This window comes from Canis lupus, chromosome 25 (genome assembly GCF_011100685.1).
Source record: "Canis lupus familiaris isolate Mischka breed German Shepherd chromosome 25, alternate assembly UU_Cfam_GSD_1.0, whole genome shotgun sequence".
Lineage (NCBI taxonomy): Eukaryota > Metazoa > Chordata > Mammalia > Carnivora > Canidae > Canis > Canis lupus.
Window position 1 is genome coordinate 29,920,735 of NC_049246.1, and position 23,676 is coordinate 29,944,410.

Consider the following 23,676-nt stretch of genomic DNA (forward strand, 5'->3'; position numbering starts at 1 on the left):
CCAAAAAATGATTGTTACTCTAGCCAATGCATGTTTAGAGTGTTTCAAGGCCAAATAAATCTGTAGTACAAATTCATAAAATAGTCACCACACATTTTGAGAAAGGTGTTTTTAATTGGGGAAGAATTCCAGCCTTCAGTACATGGATAAATATTCTTTTTTTTTTTTTTTTTTTTAACCGAAGCTGTCTATTTTGAAAGGCTGACAGTGGCTATAAAAATCAGTTTATCCTTTCTTGAGCTCCTTTTATTGGTCTTCAAGGCATCCCCGTTTGGTAGTAAGGTGGGATCCTTGAAACAGAGAAAGAAGCGAGAAGGTGCAGAAACGGCGAATCGGCTTTTTCTGTCCTTCTCGCCACTCCGTAGTTCGCGGCTGCGCAGTAGCGGCGCGCGCCGGTTTTGAAAGTGGGGAGGGTCCGGTCGCAAAGACTGTTACGTGAGTTGGTGGGTTGGTGGGTTGGCGGGTGGCGGTGGGGGGGCCGCTCGGGATCAGATTTCAAGACCGGCTTGGCCGAGACCTCTCCTCCCCGGCGTGGCTCCGGTAAGGGGAGCTTTCAGTGGACCCCTGGCCGCTGGCGGGCCCGGGTTGGGGCCGAGCGACCCCGCCGCCGCGGCCTCTGCGTTGGCTCCGTGACGGCTCCGGGCCCAGAGGGCGAGGTGGCGCCGTTGGGAGTGTGGCGTTCGGCTGGGAGTTACCTCGCAAGAGCGTTTGCGACCCAGCCCGAGGGCGCGTCCGAATCTTAGGGTGGGGGTGGGGGAGGGGCGGGGGAGGGGCGGGGGATTTCAGGAAAGAGGTGGAAGGTAGAGGCACAGACTGTCTCTCCTTGGACCCGGGAGCTTACAAAGGACAGGCTGTTAAAGATCCTCCGGTAGCTTCTCCTTTCTCAGCAAGAGCTGAAATCCTTAACTGTGGCCAAAGGTCTGCGAATAAAAGCTAAAGTCTTTATGGCTTCAGGGCTCTACGTGATGTGCCATCCTGCATCCTCAAGCTCTTTGGCTGCTTTTCCTTCTCCCTTGTGCTAGCCCTGCCAGTTTAGCTTTCCCTTGAACGTTTCTGCCTCAGGGCCTTTGCATTTACTACTTAAAAAAAAAAAAAAAGATTTTATTTATTTAAAAGATTTATTTATTTGTTTATTTAAAATATTTATTTATTTATTCATGAGAGACACAGGCAGAGGGACAAGCAGGCTCCATGCCGGGAGCCCGACGTGGGACTCGATCCCGGGTCTCCAGGGTCACTCCCTGGGCTGCAGGCAGACGCTCCACCGCTGAGCCACCCGGGCGTCCCCTATTTTACTACTTTTGTCCTGCAGACTTCCCCCTAGATATTTTCATGGTCTGGCTCCCTCACTTCCTTCAAATGACATCTCAGGGAGACCTCCCTCGACCAGCCCAACTCAAACTTCAAGCCGTTTCCCAACACCGACTCACTTCATTGGCCTGTTTTTCCCTGTACTGGCGTATACTATTTTATGTATGCATCTTCTTGTTTGTTTAGGTCGTGTGCACTGCTGGGTCTCCCTCCGGTGCCTAGAACAGTGCGTAACACATGGTACACGCTCAGTAAGTGTATGTTGACTTAGTGAATGCAGAGTGGCTTCCCATGGGTAGGTAGAAGTCGTAGAAAGCTCCTCGAGGTGCTCCTTCACTGCTTCCTGTGAGGGTAGGTGAATGAAGATGGAAGAAGGGCAATCAGAACCACATGTGGGGAAGTTATTTCCAAAGTAGAAGTACTCCTTCACCCACTCTGTTAAAGTAGTTTATCATTCCGGAAAGGCCTGAAACTTGTTCCAGAAAAACGTGTTCCTTCATTTTAGTTAAATGTTTCACTTGATCAAGTTTGTGTGTCTTTTTCTTCTAAAGATCTTATTTATTCATTCATGAGAGAGAGAGAGAGAGAGGCAGGCTCCATTAAGGGAGCCCGGCGTGGGACTCAATCCCTGGTCTCCAGGATCATGCCCTGGGCTGAAGGCGGCGCCAAACGGCTGAGCCTCCCAGGCTGCCCAAATTTGTGTATTTTTGCATGACAAAAAGATCTTTGGTGTTCTAAAGACTGGGGATTGTAGCTACATCAAAAAAACAAACTTTTTGTCGATAGACAATTAAAGCTGGGCCTTTGAGGCAATTTTTCTTGGCAGAGTTTTTAAAAATGCTATTTATTGAGAGCGCTATACAAAATTTAAGCATATATTCTCTCTGCCTGCCAATTTTTATTTTTAAAAATTCCACTGTAGTTAGCATACAGTGTTATATTTATTTCAGGTGTACAGTATAGTGATTCAACACTTCTGTATATTCCTCAGTGCTCAACATGATAAGTGTACTCTTAATCCCCTTAACCTATTTCACCCATTTTAACAACCCTCGTCCTCTCTGGTAACCATCAATTAGTTCTCCGTAGTTAAGAGTCTATTTTTCAATTGTCTTTGTTTCATCCCCACTTTGTTTCTTAAATTCCACACATGAATGAAATCATATGGTATTTGTCTTTCTCTGACTATTTCACTTAGCATTATACTCTCTAGATCCACCTGTGTTGCAAATGGCAAGATTTCATTCTTGTTGATGGATGAATAATCTACTGTATGTATGTCCACATCCTCTTTATCCATCCGTTGATGGACGTGGGCTGCTTTCATAATTTGGTTATTGTACTTTGCTGCAGTAAACATCAGGGTGCTTGTATCCCTTTGAATTAGTATTTTTGTATTCTTTGGGCAAATACCAGGTAGTGAGATTACTGGATCATAGGGTAGTTCTGTTTTCAATTTTTTGAGGAACCTCCATACTGTCTTCCACCGTGGCTGCACCAATTTGCATTCCCTCAACAGTGCATGAGAGTTCCTTTTTCTTCACTTCTTTACCAACACTTGCTGTTTCTTGTGGTTTTGTTTTTAGCCATTCTGACAGGTGTGAGGTGATGTCTCCTTGTGGTTTTAATTTGCATTTCCCTGATGGGGTGACGTGGAGCATCTTTTCATGTGCCTGTTGGCCATCTGTATGTCTTCCTTGGAAAAATGTTGATGTCTTCTACCCATTTTTAATTGGATTTGTGTGTGTGTGTGTGTGTGTGTGTGTGTGTGTGTGTGGTATAAGTTCTTTATATATTTTGGATGCAAACACTCTGTCAGCTTCCCATTTTTTTAATAGACCAGTCTTCCAGACATGTAGTAACAGTTTGCTTTACAGTAAATTTAATAGGAAACCAAACTATTTTTAAAAAAGAAAAAGTAATATATAAAATTTTTATTAAGGGCAGCCCGGGTGGCTCAGTGGTTTAGCACCACCTTCGGCCCAGGGTGTGATCCTGGAGACCCGGGATCCAGTCCCACGTCGGGCTCCCTGCATGGAGCCTGCTTCTCCCTCTGCCTGTGTCTCTGCCTCTCTCTCTCTCTCTCTCTCTAGCTCTGTGTCTCTCATGAATAAGATCTTTAAAAAAAATTTTTTTTAAAATAAAATAAAACTTTTATTAAAAAGGATTATTTAACAGTTATGTTACAGAAGAAATAAAGAGCTTGAATAACTTGCTTGTATATGCAGTATGTAAATTTTCTGTTCCTAAACAATTTTTACATAACTTACTGAGATACAACTCACATATTATAAAATTCACTCTGATAGTAAGTATATAATGTAGTGACTTTAGGGGTAGTCAGAGGTGAATATATCAAATCACTACCCAATTTTAGAACATTTTTATCATCACAAGAAACCCCACTCCCACTAGGAATCACTCTATGTTCTCCCTTCTCCCCAGTCCCTGGCAACTGATAATCTATTTTTTGTCTATGGATTTGCTTATTCTGAACATTTTCCGTAAATGGAGTCATATATGTGTCCTCTTGCTTCTGCCTTCTTTCACTTAGCATGTTTTTAAGGTTCATTCATGTTGTAGTATATATCAGGACTCCTTCTTATGACTGAATAATCTGTTGTATGTATTGTATACCATATTTTGTTTATTCATTATCTGATGAATACTTGTTTCCTCTTTTTGGCTATTCTGAGTAAATACTGCTTGCATAGACAGTTTCTTTAAAGGGTATAAAAGACCTGTTAACAAAGACCCCTGGGAAATGTGAGAAGGAAACTTATCTTTACCTTTTGTACTAGGTGATTTTTTTTTTTTAACCAATTGCTTTTATTACTTTTTTTTCTCCAAGTGTGTGTATTACTTTTTAATACAAACAAATAAACAAAAACCTAATCACTGGTAGTAGGACATTGGGTAAGTAGTTATACTTCTCTAGGTTTCAGTTTTCTCGTTGTAAGTAAAATTAGGCCAAATCTTTATCATGGTCTTTTTCTGTTCTCAAATTTTATGTTTATATGAGAAAAGGAGTTATGGGATTTTTTTTCTTCATGAATTAGAGTTGTATTCTGTATAACTGCAGTGTAACTTTGAATTTCTTTTCATCACCTAGAGTGTTTATTACAATGGAAGAAATCAATAATTTCAAGACACCAAGCAAATTATCAGAAAAAAAGAAATCTGGTAAGATATAAAATCTTTTTTCATTGTTACCGCTTTTAGAAATGTTTTAGCATTATTAGAGTTTGATCCTTTAATTATTACTTATACATAATTTCAGCATAAGTCCTCTTTGTAATGTTGATTTTAACAATTAAGAGTTATTTTATAGGCCAGGGTTTGGCCATCTTTTGGCAAATCTTACTGACATTCTAACAGATTTGGAGATTCTCCCTAGTAAAGAATCAGTTTGACCCATGAACTACTTTACCTTTCCCCTTTCCATACATTCACTGCTCTTGTGAGAGAAAGATATTTTTCCAAGGCAAATCAATGAATAAAATATAATCTTTTCAACAAAAACATTTGGATATTCATATGCAAATTTCTCTCCGAAATCACTTACATCACTTACAAAAATGATTAAAATTATAAAATTTCTGGAAGATAATAGAGGAGAAAATTTAATCTTGTTTATTTCTAGTATATAGATTTTCATATATTCACCTTGTATCCTGCAACCATGCTACAGTCACTTATTCTATTAGCTTTTTATGGGTTCCTTAGGCTATTATATACATAGTTGGTACTATTATAGATGGATATATGAAGACAGTGTTACTTTTTTTTTTACCCATCTGTATTAGTTTATTTCTTTTTCCTTTCCTTATGTCACTGACTCTAGTATATTTTTGAATAGAAGAGATATTGAGATGCCTGGGTAGCTCAGCAGTTGAGCGCCTGCCTCCAGCATAGGGCATGTTCCTGGGGTCCAGGATGGAGTCCCGCATCGGGCTTCTTGCAGGGAGCCTGCTTCTGCCTCTGCCTATATCTCTGCCTTTCTCTCTCTCTCTCTCTGTCTCTCATGGATAAATAAAATCTTAAAAATGAATAGAAGAGATGTGGGTGGACATACTTGCCTTGTTCCCAGTGAAGTTTTATGTTAGATGTAGGTTTTTCACAGTTATTCTTTATAAGGGTGAGGGATTTCCTTTTATTATCCTTCATTATTATGAATGGATATTGAACTTTGTCAAGAGCTTTTTCAGAATCTATTGAGATAGTTTCCTTTTTTAGTCTTTAAATATGGTAAATTATGTTAATTTTCAAATGTTAAACCAACCTTTCATTCCGGGGGAAAGCCAGTTTGGTCATAATGTACTTTATATGTTGCTTAATTCAGTTTGCTAATATTTTCTGTGTTCATAAGGGATATTGGACTGTAGTTGTCTCTTTTTTTGGAATATCGTTCTTTCTTTTTTTTTAAAAAAAGATGTTTTTATTTTATTTATTCATGAGAGATACAGAGCAAGAGAGAGGGGCAGAGACACACAGGCAGAGGGAGAAGCAGGCTCCATGCAGGGAGCCCGATGCTGGACTTGATCCCAGATCTCCAGGATCACACCGTGCGCTGCAGGCGGCACTAAACCGCTGCACCACTGGGGCTGTCCCTGGAATATCTTTCTTGTTTTGATATAAGCTTATTCTATATTTTTAAAGTAATATGGGGAGGGTTTCCTTCTTTTTCCTTGAAAAGTATATGTAGAATTGATAGGGGTTTTTTTTTTCCTTAACTGATTTTTCTTCCTTTACTGAAAAGTATATATAGAATTGATAGAGCTTTTTTTTTTTTTCCTTAACTAATTTTTCTTCCTTTGATGATAGTAAAGCCGTGCAGGATGAAATTTTCTTAGGAGGAAGATTTTAACTGTGACTTCACAGATAATAGATACAGGGCTCTTCAGATGATCTATTTCATCTTGTGTAAACTTTGTTAGTGTTTTCCAAGGAAGTTTTTCACTTTCAAGTTGTCAAATATACTGGCAAAATGTTATCCATGATATGCTCATATTTCTTAGTAACTTTCTAATGTCAGTAGGATCTGTGGTGATACCTCCTTATTCATGTCTGATACTGGTATTTACATTTCTTGACTTAAGGCTTATTTATTTTGGTGAGTGTTTCAGGTACTTGGAAAGATCATACTTCCTGCTGTTCTGGGGTACAGTGGTTGATGAATATCATTTAGGTCAAGCTGGCTGACTTACGTTGTTTTGTTCTGGTCTTCTATATCTCTACTAATTTTAATTACTCTGTTATTGAGAGGGGTGTCTCCAACTACAATTGTGGGTTTATCTACTTTTCCCTTTGAGTTCTGCAGTGACTGCTATATGTGTTTTAGAGCTTTTACTAGATACCTACATTTAGGATGATTATTTCTTTGATGACTTCTTACCCCTTTTACTATTATGAAATGTCTTTCTTTATCCAGTGTTGTGCTGTTTAAAGTTCACTTTATGTGATATTAATAGAACCAGTCCAGTTTTATTTTGATTGCTGTTTGAATAGGATGTTTTCCAACTTTTTACTTTTAACTCCTGTGTTTTTATATTTAAAGTGAGTTTATTATAGGCACCATGTAGTTATGTCTTATTTTGTTTTTATCCATTCTGATAATTTCTGCCTTTAATTGGACTGTTTAGTCATTAGCCACATGTGGTGATTTAAATTTAGGTTCAAATGAATTAAAATTAAATAAAATTACAAATTTAGTTCCTCAGTTGTACTAGCTACTTTTCAAGTGCTCAATAACCACATGTGACTAGTGGTTGCCATACTGGACAACACAGATATATAACATTTCCATCATGACAGAAAGTTCTATTGGACAACATTGTTTAGACTACCTTTAATGTAATTCTCTGTGGTTGGATCAAATCTCATATTTTGCTATTGTCCCAAAGCTTCCTGATTATTTCTTTGTATTTTTTTAAATCTTTTTTTCTGTGCTTCATTTTTGGTGGTTTTTGTTGCTTTGTCTTAAAATTCAGTTACCTTCTTCCCTAGATGCTTCTCTAACAGCATCTTTAGATGCTCTTATTCTTATCTGTTTGTTGTATTATTTTTACTCCTTGAAGTTCCATTAGGTTTTTTTTTTTAACATTTTTTTTTCACTTATGCTCACATTTTCCATTACATTATTGAGCACATTTTTAAGATTTCTGATTTAAGGTTCTTACCTCTTAACTCTATATCACTGTCATTTTATGGTACCTTTCTTTGGTTTATTTTTCTCCTGGTATGGATTGTATTTCTTCTTTCATGCCTGGTAATTTCTTTAAGTGGCTGCTGCATGTTTTACATTGTGGAGTGCTAGATTTATTCCGTGGAGGGGGTGTGTGGTTTTGTTATGGTCCACTTAAGTTACCTGCACATTAGCTTGTTTCTTTTGAGGTGTGGTTTTAAGCTTTACTGTAAACATTTTTCTTGGGCAAAAATACAGTGGTACTGTTAAATTGTGATCATTTAGAGGACTTTACTCCTTACCTGTGTGTTACAGAGTTACCACACTCTGGCTGATGGTAATTGAACTATTCCTAGAGTGTGCTCTGCCAACAGTTGTTTAGTCTACTACTTGGGTTTGGTATTTTCGCTTACTTTGGGGAGTTCCATCCATTGTATGTGCAGATAACCAAACACTCCAAGGAAAACCTCTTTTCAGGTCTCTGGAGCCATCCTTCCAAATGGCTCCCTGTAGTTCTCTCCCTGTAATTCTAGATGCTTAGATCTCCTTGACCTCTGATCTCTTTCTCCTGAATTCAGCAAGACTTCTGGGCTATGTTTCTGTGTGCTGGAGCCCAGAAATTGCCTTCAGGCAGTAAGTAAGGGCAATGATAGGGCTCACATCATTTGTTTCTCTTCTCTCAGAGTTCACAGCCCTGCTCTGCCTGTTGTCAGATGTCTGAAAACTTATATTTTGTCAAGTGTTTTAGTTATTACTGGCGAGAAGGCAGTTTAATTGTTTTCGAACAAAAGTTAAAACTGTATGTCATCTTTTTTAATGACTACATAATGCATTGTAATATAATTATGACCCTAATGATGATTACTTAGGTTTTTGTTTGTTTTTTTGCCGTCACAAAATCAAATCCCAATATTGAAATGTGTGTGCATACGTGTGTGTGTGTGTGTGTGTGTGTGTGTAATGCCTTTGGGCACATGCAATAGTGCACAATTTTGCAAACAGCATACACACACTAAACTAAATAGTTTAGGCTTTGTGGGCCACATAGGGACTCTGTTGCATATTCTTCTTTATTTTTTAACAACACTTTTATAATCTAAGAACAATCTTAGCTTGTGAGCCAAAAAAAAAAAAAAATAATCAACTGTTTGCAGATCCTTGCTTCTGGGTTACTGTGAGATAGGGCTCCAAAAGTAGACTTGGTCAAAGGGTATCCATTTAAAATTAGTGTAGATAGTATCAAATTGCTCTACAGAAGACTATGCCAATTAATACTCCTATGTTGAAAAAACTAGGATGCTCTTGTTAGAGCTCTTTTTATTTTTTTTAATTAAATTTTTTTAAAAGATTTTATTTATTCATGAGAGACACACACACACACACACAGAGAGAGAGAGAGAGGCAGAGACACAGGCAGAGGGAGAAGCAGGCTCCATGCCGGGAGCCTGACATGGGATTCTATCATGGGTCTCCAGGATCACGCCATGGGCTGAAGGTGGTGCTAAACCATTGAGCCACCAGGGCTGCCCTAGAGGTCTTTTTAAATACTAATTTTATATTTTTTTATTTCTCTTTCTGACGTTTAGCATTATGTTCAACTCCATGTATAAATATTCCTGCCTCTCCATTTATGCAGAAGCTTGGCTTTGGTACTGGGGTAAATGTGTACCTTATGAAAAGGTGAGTATAACATTCCAGATTAACTTTTTCACATGAAACCATAGTTGCTCTGTACTTGAAGACAATAAAGAATATGAAAATTCAAATATTTTAGATTTGAGGTATGTTCCTGATCTTGTCTGACGGCTACATTCTGGTCCTAGAACCTTTTATTACTTTGCCAGAGTTTTGCCTGGTAATACTTTTCTCCTACCCTCCTACTGATAGATTATTAAAGGAGAAGGAACTTACCTTACGATTTTTCCTTGGCTTTCCTTGGTGTGGGAAGAGAAAGAGACAGAGGGAAGGTGTTTCCTGTGTGGTAACAATGCAGGAGTCTTAATAGGAAAACCTCAGAGTCGACTCCGATGTTGGGGATGTCAGTGACTGCTAACCTCTTTTATCTGGAGAGTAGCCTTCTTAGCATTCTCTCATTTAAAGACGTGAAATTTTTTATTTCTTATGTCACACTATTAAGTAAGAAGGGCATATATATGATTTTAAAGTAGGAAAATTATGTTAAAGAAAAATAAAATTCTAAGTGTCAACAGACATTTTTTAAAAAGTTTTTTCTTTTACTCATTACTTTGTACCTGGTTTCATGGTTATAAAGTGGGCAAACAACTTAGGTCAACATATATTCCTTAATGTGTTCTTGGAATCATCCTACTAGCATATTGTTAGCTTCATCTAAGTTTTTGTTGTTTCCAAATAGAAATGCTTTCTTCAATAAAAAGCTAATGAATTGAGAATAGCATAGAATTATATGTGTGTGGCTATTGAATAAGTTTTGTAGTTTAAACACCGCCTTTGTATGTTTCTGTGCTATTTGTTTTGTAGACATTCATTTTTTAGTGTCTAAAAACAAGTTTTTGAAAGAAAAGGTTCTCACAGGTTCATTGTCTAGTCTCATTTTTTTTCCTCGTTTTGAAAAAATGTTCTTAATGTATTATGTTGCCAACAAAGTTCTATTGTATGTAAGACTTAATTAGAAAGCTTCATGTTGTTGATACTGAAAAATGGTAGTCACTGACTGACCTCACCACTGCTCCTGATGTGGACTTTCAACCTGGGGTTTTCTTTTACTGGTAACCTAGAGATGTCTCTCACTTCTCTGGTGAATTGGATCCTCTGTTTTTCTGTATCTTTTATCTAACTATTTCTTGGTTTACATCTCATTTTGACTGAGGGCATATAGTAGCCCCCCCATTGAAAAGATGCACAGGAAATAACATTTTTGAGAATCTGCATTTATGAAAATGTTTTCATTTTACTCTCATACTTGAATGGCCTTTTTGTTTTTCTGAGTCAGAATTTTTGTTTGGAAATAATTTTCCTCCAGAATTTTGAGGTCATTGTTCCATTGTTTATTAGCCTGTGGTGTTGCTATTGAGATTTCTGAAGCCTTTCTGATTGCTCCTGCTTTTTATATAATCTGTTTTAGGTTATCTGTCCCTCCCACTGTGCTGGAACCTTTTATGATCTTCTGTTTGTCACCAGTATTCTGAAATTTCACAATGACATACATGGGTGTGAGCCTTTTGGAATCTGAAAATTCCTACTCTTAAATTTTGGGAAATTCTTTTTTAAATTACTTTGTTGATAATTTTCACCCCCATTATGCTCTTCTCTCTCTAGAGTTCCTATTATTACTTTTTTTTTTGGCCTGGTTTTCTTTTTGCTCTGTTTTCTGGGACATTTCTCCAACTTTATCTTCTGATAACTTATATTTTTTTCATTTTTGTCTGTCTTGTTTTTAATTAACTATCTGAAAGTTTTCCATTTTCACATGGCACCCTAAGTTTATTTAAGGTGCTATCAGTGCTCTGTATCCCGATCTGGATGTTAGTGACACAGGAATATACACATGTGAAAACACATTCAGCATTTAGTATGCATATGGTCATGAATTACTCTTCCCTGTGTGCTTCATGGGTTCTCAGCTATGCCAGTAAAGCTAAAGCTAAAGACCCTCTGCTTTAACCCCTTCCAAAGCTAGTCTCCAGTCTTCAGAAGGGGAATAGGAGGTAGACAGGCGCTAGAGATGCAGAATCAGGGAGAGTGTCTAGGAGTTCACCTGCTTTTTTAAGTGACTTTCAAGAAGTTCACTAGGTCTGTTAAGTCTGTTACTTTCATCTGCTTTCCAAGCTTCCAAAAGTGTTTTGTTTCCTTTTCATTATTTACATCCTTTTCATTGGGTATAGGTCTTAAAATACCCACTTGCTTTTATTTCAGTGGGGGCTTGGGAGAGATCAAAATTAATGTGTATGTTCGAGGTATTCTAATCTAGAAGTCTATTTTTTATGTTAAATTTGTGTTCCTAGATTCACTTAGTTGTGATACACTATTATTTTCTAATAAAACCGATGAATTCATTTTGCTATTTAGGATTTTTACATCTATGATTTAAGTGAAATTAGCTTGTGATTTTCCTTTTTCTGCTGTCCCTATTTGATTTGTCTATTAAGGTTATATTAGACCTCTACCCCATTTTCTTTCTATTCCCTAGAATAGTTTGTGTAAGATGGAATGATATATTCCTTGAAAGTTCAGTAAACTCACCTATAAAATCATTTGGGCTTTGTGTTTCTTATGGAATGTCTTAAACTCTTGATTACATTTTCTCCATTTTCTCTTTTGTCAGTTTTCTTAGATTTTTCTAAGAATTTGTCTATTTTGTCCTTTAAATATATTAGGGTAAAAGTAGTAGTATTTATTCACTTAAATTTTTTTTCTCTCTGATGAATCTGTGATTGTCTCTATTTTTGTTGGCAATATTTTTTTTCCTTGTGCAATCTCATTAAAAATCTGCCTGTTTTGTCTTTTCAATGAACAAACTTTTAGCTTGGCAAAATATTTTATTAAGATTTTATAAATATGTTCTTGGGATGCCTGGGTGGCTCAGCAGTTGAGCGTCTGCCTTTGGTTCAGGGCATGATTCCAGAGTTCCGGGATCGAGTCCCACATCAGGCTTCCTACATGGAGCCTACTTCTCCCTCTGCCTGTGTCTCTGCCTCTCTCTCTCTCTCTCTCTCTGTGTGTCTGTCATGAATAAATAAAGAAAATCTTAAAAAAGAAAAAAAGATTTTATAAATATGTTCTTGGCATTCTGTAGATTGAGATATGTTATGGGAAAGGTGAAGGTGGATATGTTTACTGAATTCTCAATACTTGGGAGCTGAGGGGTACCCTTTGGAACTTGAAAAATAAATTTTTCATAATACAATGACATGGAAGAGGTCATCCCCAAATGCTGTTGTTACCTAAAACTGGAGGTTTAAGAATAATTTGGCCCAGCGGTTTAGTGCTGCCGTCAGCCCAGGGCGTGATCCTAGGAACCTGGGATCTAGTCCCACATCAAGCTCCCTTCATGGAGCCTGCTTCTCCCTCTGCCTGTGTCTCTGCCTGCCTCTCTTTCTCTGTGTGCCTCATGAGTAAATAAATCTTTAAAAATAAAAAAAATTTGGATAAACTTATTTGTGATAGATGTATGTGAATTAAGAAATCTAGTGATCCTTTGAGCGCATGTTTTTTGATTTAAAAAAAAAAAAAGGGTCCTGCCATCATAGAGCCAATATTCATGAGTTAGTGCACAACCAAGTGGATTCTCAGTTCAGTCTATTGTTTTATCTTATGGTAAAACTTTTATCTCTGTCAAGATTCTTTCATTACCTCTGTGCCCATATGGTGCATATATTTTGTCCTTAATTTGCTGTACGGATGAATAACTATCTACCTTATCATGTAAACTTCTCCTTGACTTTGTTTTACCTGTTTCTTTAGATCTCAAAATGTTTATACCTTAAATACTCTTTTTTTTTTTTTAAAGATTTATTTATTTATTCATGAGAGAGACAGATTGAGAGAGAGGCAGAGACATAGGCTGAGGGAGAAGCAGGCTCCTCAGAGGGAGCCAGATCAGGACTCAATCCTGGATCCTGGGATCACAACCTGGGCCAAAGGCAGGCGCACAACTGCTGAGCCACCCAGGTGTCCCTATACTTTAAATAGTTTTAAAATGTCTGATTCTTCCTGAAAAATAGATGGTTTACATTTTTTTCTCATTTCTGTTTATTATCTCTTTTTTTCTTTTAAGATTTTTATTGGGCAGCCTGGTTGGCTCCGCGGTTTAGCACTGCCTTCAGCCCAGGGCATGGTCCTGGAGACCCAGGATCGAGTCCCACGTCGGGCTCCCTGCATGGAGCCTGCTTCTCCCTCTGCCTGTGGCTCTGCCTTTCTCTGCCTGTGGCTCTGCCTCTCTATCTCTCTCTGTTCCTCTCATAAATAAATAAAATCTTTTTTTTTTAAGATTTTATTTATTTATTCATGAGAGATACAGAGAACGGCAGAGCCACAGGCAGAGGGAGAAGCAGGCTCCATGAAGGGAGCCCGACGTGGGACTCGATCCTGGGTCTCCAGGACCATGCCCTGGGCCGAAGGCAGGCGCTCAACCTCTGAGCCTCCCAGGCATCCTTCTATGTTTATTATCTTCTTAAATGTATGTCTTTGAGCATATGGTGAAGGGTATAGGATGGATTGGTTACTGTAGAGGCACAATATTTATTGGCAAAGAAGAATCTGTCATTCTTTGCACAACCATATATGGGCCAAATGTTTTTTGTACATCTTTTCTTTAAATTCAACTTTTTGGATATAAACACTTATTACTTAGCATTCTGTAACTTACCTCTGGTACATACAGTTAAATGTTTGATAGGGAGTTGGTAGTCTGACATGCTGAAATGGGAAAAATTAGAGAACAGCATAGTAATTATGAAGTTTGAAATTTATAATGTTTCATCTTTTTCCTTTTAGTCGTCTCTTTTTAACCCCTCCCTTTCAGCAATAGATACCAGACTTCTCTTGGAATTAATAGATATATCAGCTATATATCTGTCTTCCAATTAAAAGGATGTGGAGCAGAGGTGTTGATAGTTGAAAATATTTTTTAAACTGTTTAAAAATTTATTTATTTATTTTAGAGAGAGAGAGAGAGTGCTCATGGTGGGGAGGGGGCAGGTGAGGAGGGGCAGAGGCAGAGGGAGAGGGAGTCCTGAGCAGACACTGTGCTGACCTTGAGACCATGACCTAAGCTGACATCAAGAGTCAGATGCTTAACTGACCGACCTATTCAGGTGCCCCAGTAGTTGAAAATATTTAAAGAAAAAAAAATTTTTTTTAAAGAAAAATTTTAAACAAAGTATTATTGAGCCCTTTTTAAAATTTGAAAGTTGTTAGTCATTTGAAATGCATTATGGTTATTATTCTTTCTATACATTTTTTTGATTATTTTTTTAAGATCTCCAAGAGGCTTGTCTCATTCTCCTTGGGCTGTGAAAAAGATTAACCCTAAATGTAATGATCATTACCAAAGTATGTATCAAAAGAGATTAATAGATGAAGCTAAGATTTTGAAAAACCTCCATCACCCAAACATTGTAGGTAAGTTTAAATTTATCTTACAACAGTATGTATGTTTATTCAGAAACAGTTTATAAAATCTCTTGACCAGTTGCACTAATAAAAATGAAGGCAGTAGTGGAGTTTGGCAAGAATCAGATTATTGTGAATGTTCCAAAATAAGAATTATGTAATATTTTTAGATGCTTATATATATTTTTTTAAGTTTTTTTTTTTTTTTTTTTTTAACTTATTCATGAGAGACACAGAAAGAGGCAGAGACATAGGCAGAGGGAGAAGCAGACTTCCTGTGAGTAGCCCAATGTGGGACTTGATTCCAGGTCTCTGGAATCACGCCCTGAGCCGAAGGTAGACACTCAACCACTGAGCCACCCAGGTGCCCCTGATGCTTATATATTTTTAAAATTTCGTGGGAGTAGATACACTCATTATGATGCTGGTATTGTAGAGAATTTGGGAATATAAAATGATCTTCATTTAGATAATTTCCTTATTTTCATTTTTAATGTAAATAGGACTAGTGAAACCATTATATTTAGGAAGGCATAAAACATTTAAAAATATTTTAATTTGTAATACTATTGGCAAACACTGAAGTCATTTTAAATTATAGCTACTAAATTAGCTTTATAAATAATTGTCCCATTGTATTTTGTCAGTGTTAATCCAGATATGTTTTCAGTCACATCACAGTAAAAAAACTTAAATACTGTTATTCTTCCTTATTCTAGTAAGAAAATGTCCTGTTTTCTTTAAGGTTATCGTGCCTTCACTGAAGCCAGTGATGGTAGTCTATGTCTTGCTATGGAATATGGAGGTGAAAAGTCTCTAAATGACTTAATAGAAGAACGAAATAAAGACAGCCAAGATCCTTTTCCAGCAGCCGTAATTTTAAAAGTTGCTTTGAACATGGCAAGAGGGTTAAAGGTAACTGCCTTTAAATTTATTTAAATTATATTTTATATTATATTTTAAATGGTTTTTGTGGAACATGAAAGAACTACTTTACATACCTAATTAGAGGGTGGAATTTTTTTCCCCCCTGAAAGAGGTAGTTGCCCCAAGTTAGAGTCAATAGATTCTCTCATATTGCGGAGGGCACTATTTCCTTATCTTGTTCAGCAAGGTATTTTTTGAGGCCTTTACGTAGGCTGAAATAACCCAAGTCAAGTAGTTTTGTTTAATAGAGATCATATGTTAGATTTAGTTAAAAGGATTAATCAATTTAACACAAATTTAGTAATTATTCCTGGGGGTATAGCCTAATCCTGTGTTGATAAACAAGCCTCTTAAAGATTGCTTTGTGAGATGTTAAGTTTTGGATATCAATATATGTAGATCGACTGAAAAAAAAAAAAAAAAAGGAAGAACCTCTCCATGTTTTTCAGATAAATTGTTGTGCCTTTGAATAGATATAGTGTTAAGGAAGGAAAAGAATTCTTTTTCATAGGTACCCAAACAGAAGTAATGATGGCTCTAGAACACTGTTGGATGACTCAAAAGTGGATCATATATTGAAACTGATGTCAAAGTCTCATGTTAAATTGAATGATGAAATGTGAAACTGCATAAAAGCAATATTTCTAAATATATATTTATGTAGAAAAACTGATTGTAAATGGGTAGGCTAAGCTAAATTAATAATTTGAATGATTTAATAAATAATGACTTTAAATGTATATAGTGAAAATAATAAATTTCACTAAAAAATACTTGAGCATACTCAATTTATGATCAGCAACATTTAAATTAAGCAGTGTGTTCCAAAATATATACTGAAAATTGTCTCCACTCATTTCAAGCCCAGCTCACAGAGTAGATGCTCAAATGCTAATGCATGAACAAACAGTTTTGCAGGATTATTTTTGATTATGGATGAATATTGTTACTAAGAGCTAATATGTAAAATAAAATATAGTCTTAGATGACGTTTCTCCTTCCTCTTTTGCTTGTGACTTACATGTAGCCCCTACTCATCTGTCGTTCTGCAACATCTTGACAATTTGGGAAATGTGTGCCTCATTGTGAAGATTCCAACTTTATTTGTTTATTTTTTAAAGATTTTATTTATGTATTTATGAGAGACACAGAGAGAGAGAGTCAGAGACATAGGCAGAGGGAGAAGCAGGCTCCCTACAGGGAGCCCAATGTGGGACTCCTTCCCGGGACTCCAGGATCATGTCCTGAGCCAAAGGCAGATGCTTAACCACTGAGCCACCCAGCCATCCCATGAAGATTCCAAATTTATTTCTAAATTTACTAGCCTCGAGTAAAATTGTGATACATTTTTAAAGCTGCAGTATCCTCCTTTTGCTATAAAATATGAGATGGGTTGGAAAATAAAAAGTTAGCTTATCTGTAAATAGATATTGATTTCCAAAGACTCTTTTATGTCTGGTCAGTGTGGCAGACCAAAGTAACATGAAATGTTCCCTTGTCTGACTTCAAATAATCTGGAATGGTGGACAAATAAAATCCTGCATGCAGTTCAGGAAGGGAGTTCAAGTTGGTTTTGTTTGAAGGTTATCGTATCTTTTTATTAATTTATGTATTTGCTCATATTTTTTTAAATTTTCCACTATTCTAGTATCTACACCAAGAAAAGAAACTGCTTCATGGAGACATAAAGTCTTCAAATGTTGTAATTAAAGGTGATTTTGAAACAATTAAAATCTGTGATGTAGGAGTCTCTCTGCCACTTGATGAAAATATGACTGGTAAGTAGTATTCGAATTTTTAAAACTTTATGCAGTTTTTAAAATTTCTATTTTTTTCATATTTAAATAAGTAATAAGTTTTCTTCAAAAATCAAAACCTATATATGAAAAGTATATAGTAAACAATATTTCTCCTGTCTGTCTTCCACTAAGCCTCTAGCCCCCTCGCTTGCCATACCTATAATATAAATTATTGTGTTTTTATTAATATCTACCTTAACTGATGACAACTTTAGGAATGGTTTCTAACCTGGATTGGGATTTTTGCATGGTAAAAGATCTAGGAATGGAAAACAAACTTTTAATGAGGTCTTAGAAAGGAATTCATTTAGTATGGTGTAGTGAACAAGACTGGGCAAACTGGTAGAAGACAAAACTGGGATAGAAGTAGGAGAGCAGGATGGTAATAAAAGCCGATCTGCTGCTCTTTGCTCCTTGGCCTGCACCAACTAACTCATTCTTCTCTCTCTGATAAAAATACTGATATCCTCAGGGAAATTTGAAATCTTGGTGAGAACCAAGAGCCAGTCTTGTAAAGAAAGCCTCTGCTTTCAACATTTTATTTAATAAATAACATTTACATTTGCTTCTTTATATGAATATAAGGTAAATGGAACATTAGTGAATGCTGTTTGGAACTTTTATTTTTTTTATTTTAAAGATTTTATTCATTTATTCGAGAGAGAGAGAGAGAGAGAGAGAGGCAGAGACACAGGCAGAAGGCAGGCCCCATGCAAGGAGCCTGACATGGGACTCGATCCCAGGACTCCAGGATCACGCCCTGGGCTGAAGGCAGGCGCCAAACTGCTGAGCCACCCAGGGATCCCCTATTTAGGATTTTTAATTTCTGGCTAAAGTAAAAGTCTATGAATTAAGTCAAAGGAAAAAGCCAAGAAAAATAGAGTGACTTTATAGAGATGTCTATAATCATTCATAAAGATAAGATTATTATGAGTCTTTAGGCTATATAACTGCTACAAAGTTGAAGCTTTTGAAAATAAAAGGCGAAGTTGTGAAACAAAATTAAGATTTATTAAGCATAATTTTCTCAATCCTTAATAGATGAAATAGATACAACTAAGAGAAGATCTGAGTAGATAATAAGTCAATCTTTATATATCCAAGTATTTATTAAAATTGAACATATATTAATTTATAAGAGAAGACCTCAGATTACAAAAAATAGAAATAGTCTAATTGTTGACATTCATTATCCTCGGTGCTATAAATCCAGATATTAGTGACATCATTGGAAACAAAGACATTCACATTTTTTAGGAATTCAAAATATTTGTAAATAATTCTTAGCTGAAATTAAATTCCACCAATACAATATTTAGACAATATGAGAATGTCACAAATCGAACCTATTTGATATGGTCAGTATTACACAGAAGAAAACATTTTCATTATTTAGCCCTGTGAAATTAAGTTTGAGTATTCAGCTCATCAGAAAAAAATGAAGGTTTAAAAATAGAAAGCAGAAGTGAATGAATTAAAAAGCCCATAAATTCTGCATTAGCCCAATGTGATCTATTTTATTTTAGAAATGTCAAAGTTCATAGTTTATAAACACATAAAACAGTTCATAAACATATGAACAGTTTATTCCTGATACATGTTCAAACTTAGCCAGGAAAATTCATGAAAGAATGATGAGTAGGAATTTTCCTCAGAAGATGTTAAGTATTATAAAACCACAGTAATTAAAGCAGTGATACGCATGACAAAATAGGCAGAAAAATATAAGGAAGTCAGGTATTCCCCAATATATCGAATTTGCGATATGATAAAAGTGACATTTTAGTGCTAGAGGTAGTTTAGTATTAGAGGTAGTTGAATTGATAAATGATGATGTCTGGACATTTTAGAAAAAATAAAGCTGTTTTCCTTCCTTCCATCTTCGTAGATTAAAGATGTAAAAAAAAAAAGTGGAAAAAAATTGTAGGTCAATATTTCCATAATATTGGGCACAAAAGCTAGAAACGGTTAAAAAAAAAAGCCATGACTGCTGAAAAATTCTTTGAAAAATTTCTCTATGCTACTATGAGCAATAGGATAGCTTACGTGCACTCTCACAGGCTAAGTAGAAGTTGAGATTGGTGTATCATTCAAGTTAGGGTAAGTTTTGCTGTGGTGGCAAAAACTTCAGTGACCTCAAACCAAGGTTTATTCAAGTCACAGGTCCATATGGCTATGTTCCATGCCATTCTCATTTTAGGACATAAGCTGCTGGACCATCCACTATATGGAATATTGCCATTGTTGTATGTTTGGAAGGTAAAAAAGGCTCTAGATCTGGTCACTACAGTAGCTACTAACCACATATGGCTACTTAATTTTTTTTAATTTAAAAAATTCATTTCCTCAGCCACTCCAGCCAGCCATTTTTCAGGTGTTCAGTAGCTATGTATGGTTAGTGGCTACCACACTGGACAACACAGATAGAGAACATTCTATTGTCACAGAAAGTTCTGTTGGGAAGTACTGCTCTAGAAAGTCTTATACGGACACAGTGCTTGAGATTAGAAATGACACAAGTCACTTCTTTCATAACTCACTGACCCAAACTAGGCAGATGGCTCCATCCAAACTTGACAGGCCAGAAAGTGCAATCCTTCTGTGTGTCTTGAAGGAAGAGAAGATGAACTAATTGATGAACAGCACTGGTAACTACTACAGTAGTTACAATTTGGAAATATGTATTACAGTAGGGCAATTTGGAAATATGTATTTTTTAAAAATGAATAAAACCCTTTCAAAATGCCCTTTGATCCTATAATTAATTCCCAGGAACATATTCCAAAAAATAATCGGGCAGCGTAGGCATTTTTTTATAATAACCTGATACATTAATTTCTACAAAACCAAAGAGATGTAGGCTTATAGAAGAAACAGCATTGAGACAGAAGAATCAAAACCCATGTAGCTTTGAAAACGAAGCAGTAACAAAAACATAACAATCCTGATAAAAATACTACAACATGAAATTTTCGCTGGCCCCCAGCATCAGTCCATCTTGTGTGGCTATAAACCCTGCGTTTGTGCTTCCCTGGGGGCATTTATTTTCAATAGATACTTTTTTTTTTTTTAAGATTTTATTTATTCACGACAGACACAGAGAGAAAGAGAGAGGCAGAGACACAGGCAGAGGGAGAAGCAGGCTCCATGCAGGGAGCCCGACGTGGGACTCGATCCTGGGTCTCCAGGATCACACCCTGGGCCAAAGGCTGCGCTAAACCGCTGAGCCACCCAGGCTGCCCTCAATAGATACTTTTAACTAAAATTAAAAATTTGATCTGACTTTCTCAATAAAAAAAAAAATTTGTAAGCTTGGGGAAGCTCCTTTCCTGGCACTCTCAGGTTTTAGTCAGTGTAGTAGTTCTTTTTTTTTTTTTTTTTTTTTTTTTTAAGATTTCATTTATTTATTCATGGGAGACAGAGAGAGAGAGAGGCAGAGACACAGGCAGAGGGAGAAGCAGGCTCCATGCAGGGAGCCCGACGTGGGACTCAATCCTGATCCCGAGTCTCCAGGATCAGGCACTGGGCCGAAGGTGGTGCCAAACTGCTGAGCCACCCGGGCTCCCCAGCGTAGTACTTAAAAGCTACCAAACCAGCCATGCATTAGGAGGCATTTCTCTTCTCTTGGGCTAAGGTTTTCTCTTTATGAGGAAGTTTATTCCTGATCACTTAAAAATAACAGGCACTGGGAAAAAAAAATTAATCTCTTTATATTTAATTGTGTATGCAGTAAATTAGTCACAAAAATACACCTTGTAGCAGAACAGTCTGTGAAACTTTAAGTGAATGCCCATCAATAAAGGATGGTTTAATTTGTTGGAGCCCCACACAATAGAATATCATTAAAATTATATAGGTGTATATTTGTAGGAATGGTATATCCAAATATATGGAGTTAAATGAACACATCATAAAATAACACTTAAATATGTACATATTAAGAAACATTTGGAAAAAATACACCTAAATCTTTAAAACGTATTTTTAACTTTTGTGTTTTAATAGGTGATACATTCACATTTTACAACTATAATATATATAAGATGTTCTCTGATAAGCCTGATTTTATCAGTGATAATCTCTAGATTGATTGAACAAATATTTTTAGTACTGAATAGTCAGGCTCTATGCTTGGTACTAAGAATATAGAGGAAAATGGGATAGATACAGTCTGTCTTAAAAATTTCTATATGTATTTTTTTTTAAATATTTTATTTATTTATTTATTTATTCATGAGAGAGAGAGAGAGAGGAGAGGAGGCACAGACACAGGCAGAGGGAGAAGCAGGCTCCGTGCAGGGAGCCCGACGTGGGACTCGATCCCGGGTCTCCAGGATCAGGCCCTGGACCCAAGGCGGCGCTAACCGCTGAGCCACCCGGGCTGCCCTATATGTATTTTTTAGTGACTATAGCATCTAGACATCAATTAAACATCATATTATGTTAGTTTCAGGTGTATAACAAAAGTGATTTGACAAGTCTGTACATTATGCTGTGTTCACCACAAGTATAACTACCCCTGTCTCCATACAATGCTGTTACAATACCATTTACTATTCCCTATGTTGTGCCATTCATCCCTATGACTTACTCTTTGTATAACTGGAAACCTGTACCTCCCACTCCCCTTTACCCATCCCTCCAACCCCCTCACCTCTGGCAACCATCAGTTCTCTGAATTTATAGGTATATTTCTGCTTTTTTGTATGTTCATTTGTTTTGTTTTATCAATTCCATATATAAGTGAAATTATATGTATTTGTCTTTCCTGGACTTAATTTACTTAACACAATATTCTCTAGGTCCATCCATACTGTCAGAAATAGTAAGATCTCATTCTTTTTTATGGCTCAGTAATATTCCATGGTGTGTGTGTGTGTGTGTGTACGTGTACATGTACATGTATATGTGTATATATACCGCATCTTTATTTACTCATCTATTGACAGACACTTGGGTTGCTTCCATATCTTGGCTATTGTAAACAATGCTACAGTAAGCAGAAGGGTGCATATTTCTTTTTTGAATTCTTGTTTTTGTTTTCTTTGGGTAAACAGTAGTGGGATTAGTGGTCATAAGGAAATTGTTTTTAATTTTTTCAGGAACCTCCATACTCTCTTCCACAGTACCTGCACCAATTTGCATTCCCACCAGCAGCACCTTAGGGTTCCTTTTCTCTACATCCTCACCAACACTTACTATTTCTTATCTGTTTGATACCAGCTATTCTGACTGGTGTGAGGTGGTATCTCATTGTGATTTTGATTTGCAGTTTTCCCATTATTAGTTATGTTGAGCATCTTTTCATGTGCCTGTTGGCCATCTGTGTGTCTTTGGAGATAGTTCTATTCAGATCTTCTGGCCATTTTTTTTTTTAATCAATAGTTTGGTTTTTTTATGTTGAGTTTTATGAATCTTTATATATTTTGTATACTCACCCCTTATTCGATATGTCATTTGTAAATATCTTCTCCCATTCAGTAGGTTGCCTTTTTGTTTTGTTGATGGTTTCCTTTATTGTACAAAAGTGTTTTGTCTTGGTGTAGGCCCATTAGTTTATTTTTGCTTTTGTTTCCCTGGCCTGAGGAGACATATCTAGAAAAATGTTGCAAAGGCCAGTGTCTAAGATATTACTGCCTATGTGTTCTTTTAGTAGTTTTATGATTTCAGGTCTCACAGTTAGGTCTTCAAGCCATTTTGAGTTTATTTTTATGTAGTATAAGAAAGTGGTCCAAAAAAAAAAAAAGTGGCCCAGTTTCATTCTTTTGCATGTAGCTGTCCAGGTTTCCTAATACCATTGATTGATTGCCTTCTTTGTCATAGATTGACCATATAAGCATGGGTTTCTTTCTGGGCTCTGTTCTGTTCCTTTATGTGTCCGTTTGTCTGCTAGTGCCAGTACCATACTGTTTTACTAGAGCTTTGTAGTATATCTTGAAATCTGTAATTGTGATAACTTCAGCTTTGTTTTTCTTTTTTCTTTTTTTTTTTTTTTAATTTTTTTTATTTATTTATGATAGTCACAGAGAGAGAGAGAGAGGCAGAGACACAGGCAGAGGGAGAAGCAGGCTCCATGCACTGGGAGCCCGATGTGGGATTCGATCCCGGGTCTCCAGGATCGCGCCCTGGGCCAAAGACAGGCGCCAAACCACTGCACCACCCAGGAATCCCCAGCTTTGTTTTTCTTGCTTAGGATTGCTTTGGCTATTTGAGATCTTTTGTTGTTCCATACAAGTTTTACTATTATTTGTTCTAGTGTTGTGAAAATGCTGTTGGTGTTTTGATAGGGATTGCATTGAATCTGTAGATTGCTTTGGATAGTATAGACATTTTAACAATATTCCTTCAATCCATGAGCATGGA

The 23,676-nt window shown here is 36.6% G+C and overlaps 1 protein-coding gene across 2 annotated transcripts in view; it reads left to right on the forward strand.

The window, feature by feature from the left end:
- The first annotated feature begins 375 nt into the window (after positions 1-375).
- Positions 376-23,676, forward strand: part of PBK (PDZ binding kinase) — a 30,056-nt gene continuing 6,755 nt past the window's right edge. Inside the window, exons 1-6 of one of the 2 annotated variants that reach the window (XM_038573737.1) lie at positions 376-435; positions 4,424-4,494; positions 9,082-9,175; positions 14,454-14,596; positions 15,333-15,502; positions 17,163-17,292. In XM_038573737.1, the coding sequence (XP_038429665.1) occupies positions 4,437-4,494; positions 9,082-9,175; positions 14,454-14,596; positions 15,333-15,502; positions 17,163-17,292 (595 nt within the window). In that variant the 5' untranslated portion in view covers positions 376-435; positions 4,424-4,436. Of the gene's footprint in view, positions 541-4,423; positions 4,495-9,081; positions 9,176-14,453; positions 14,597-15,332; positions 15,503-17,162; positions 17,293-23,676 lie in introns of both variants that reach the window. The other variant, XM_038573736.1, reaches the window with a different exon arrangement.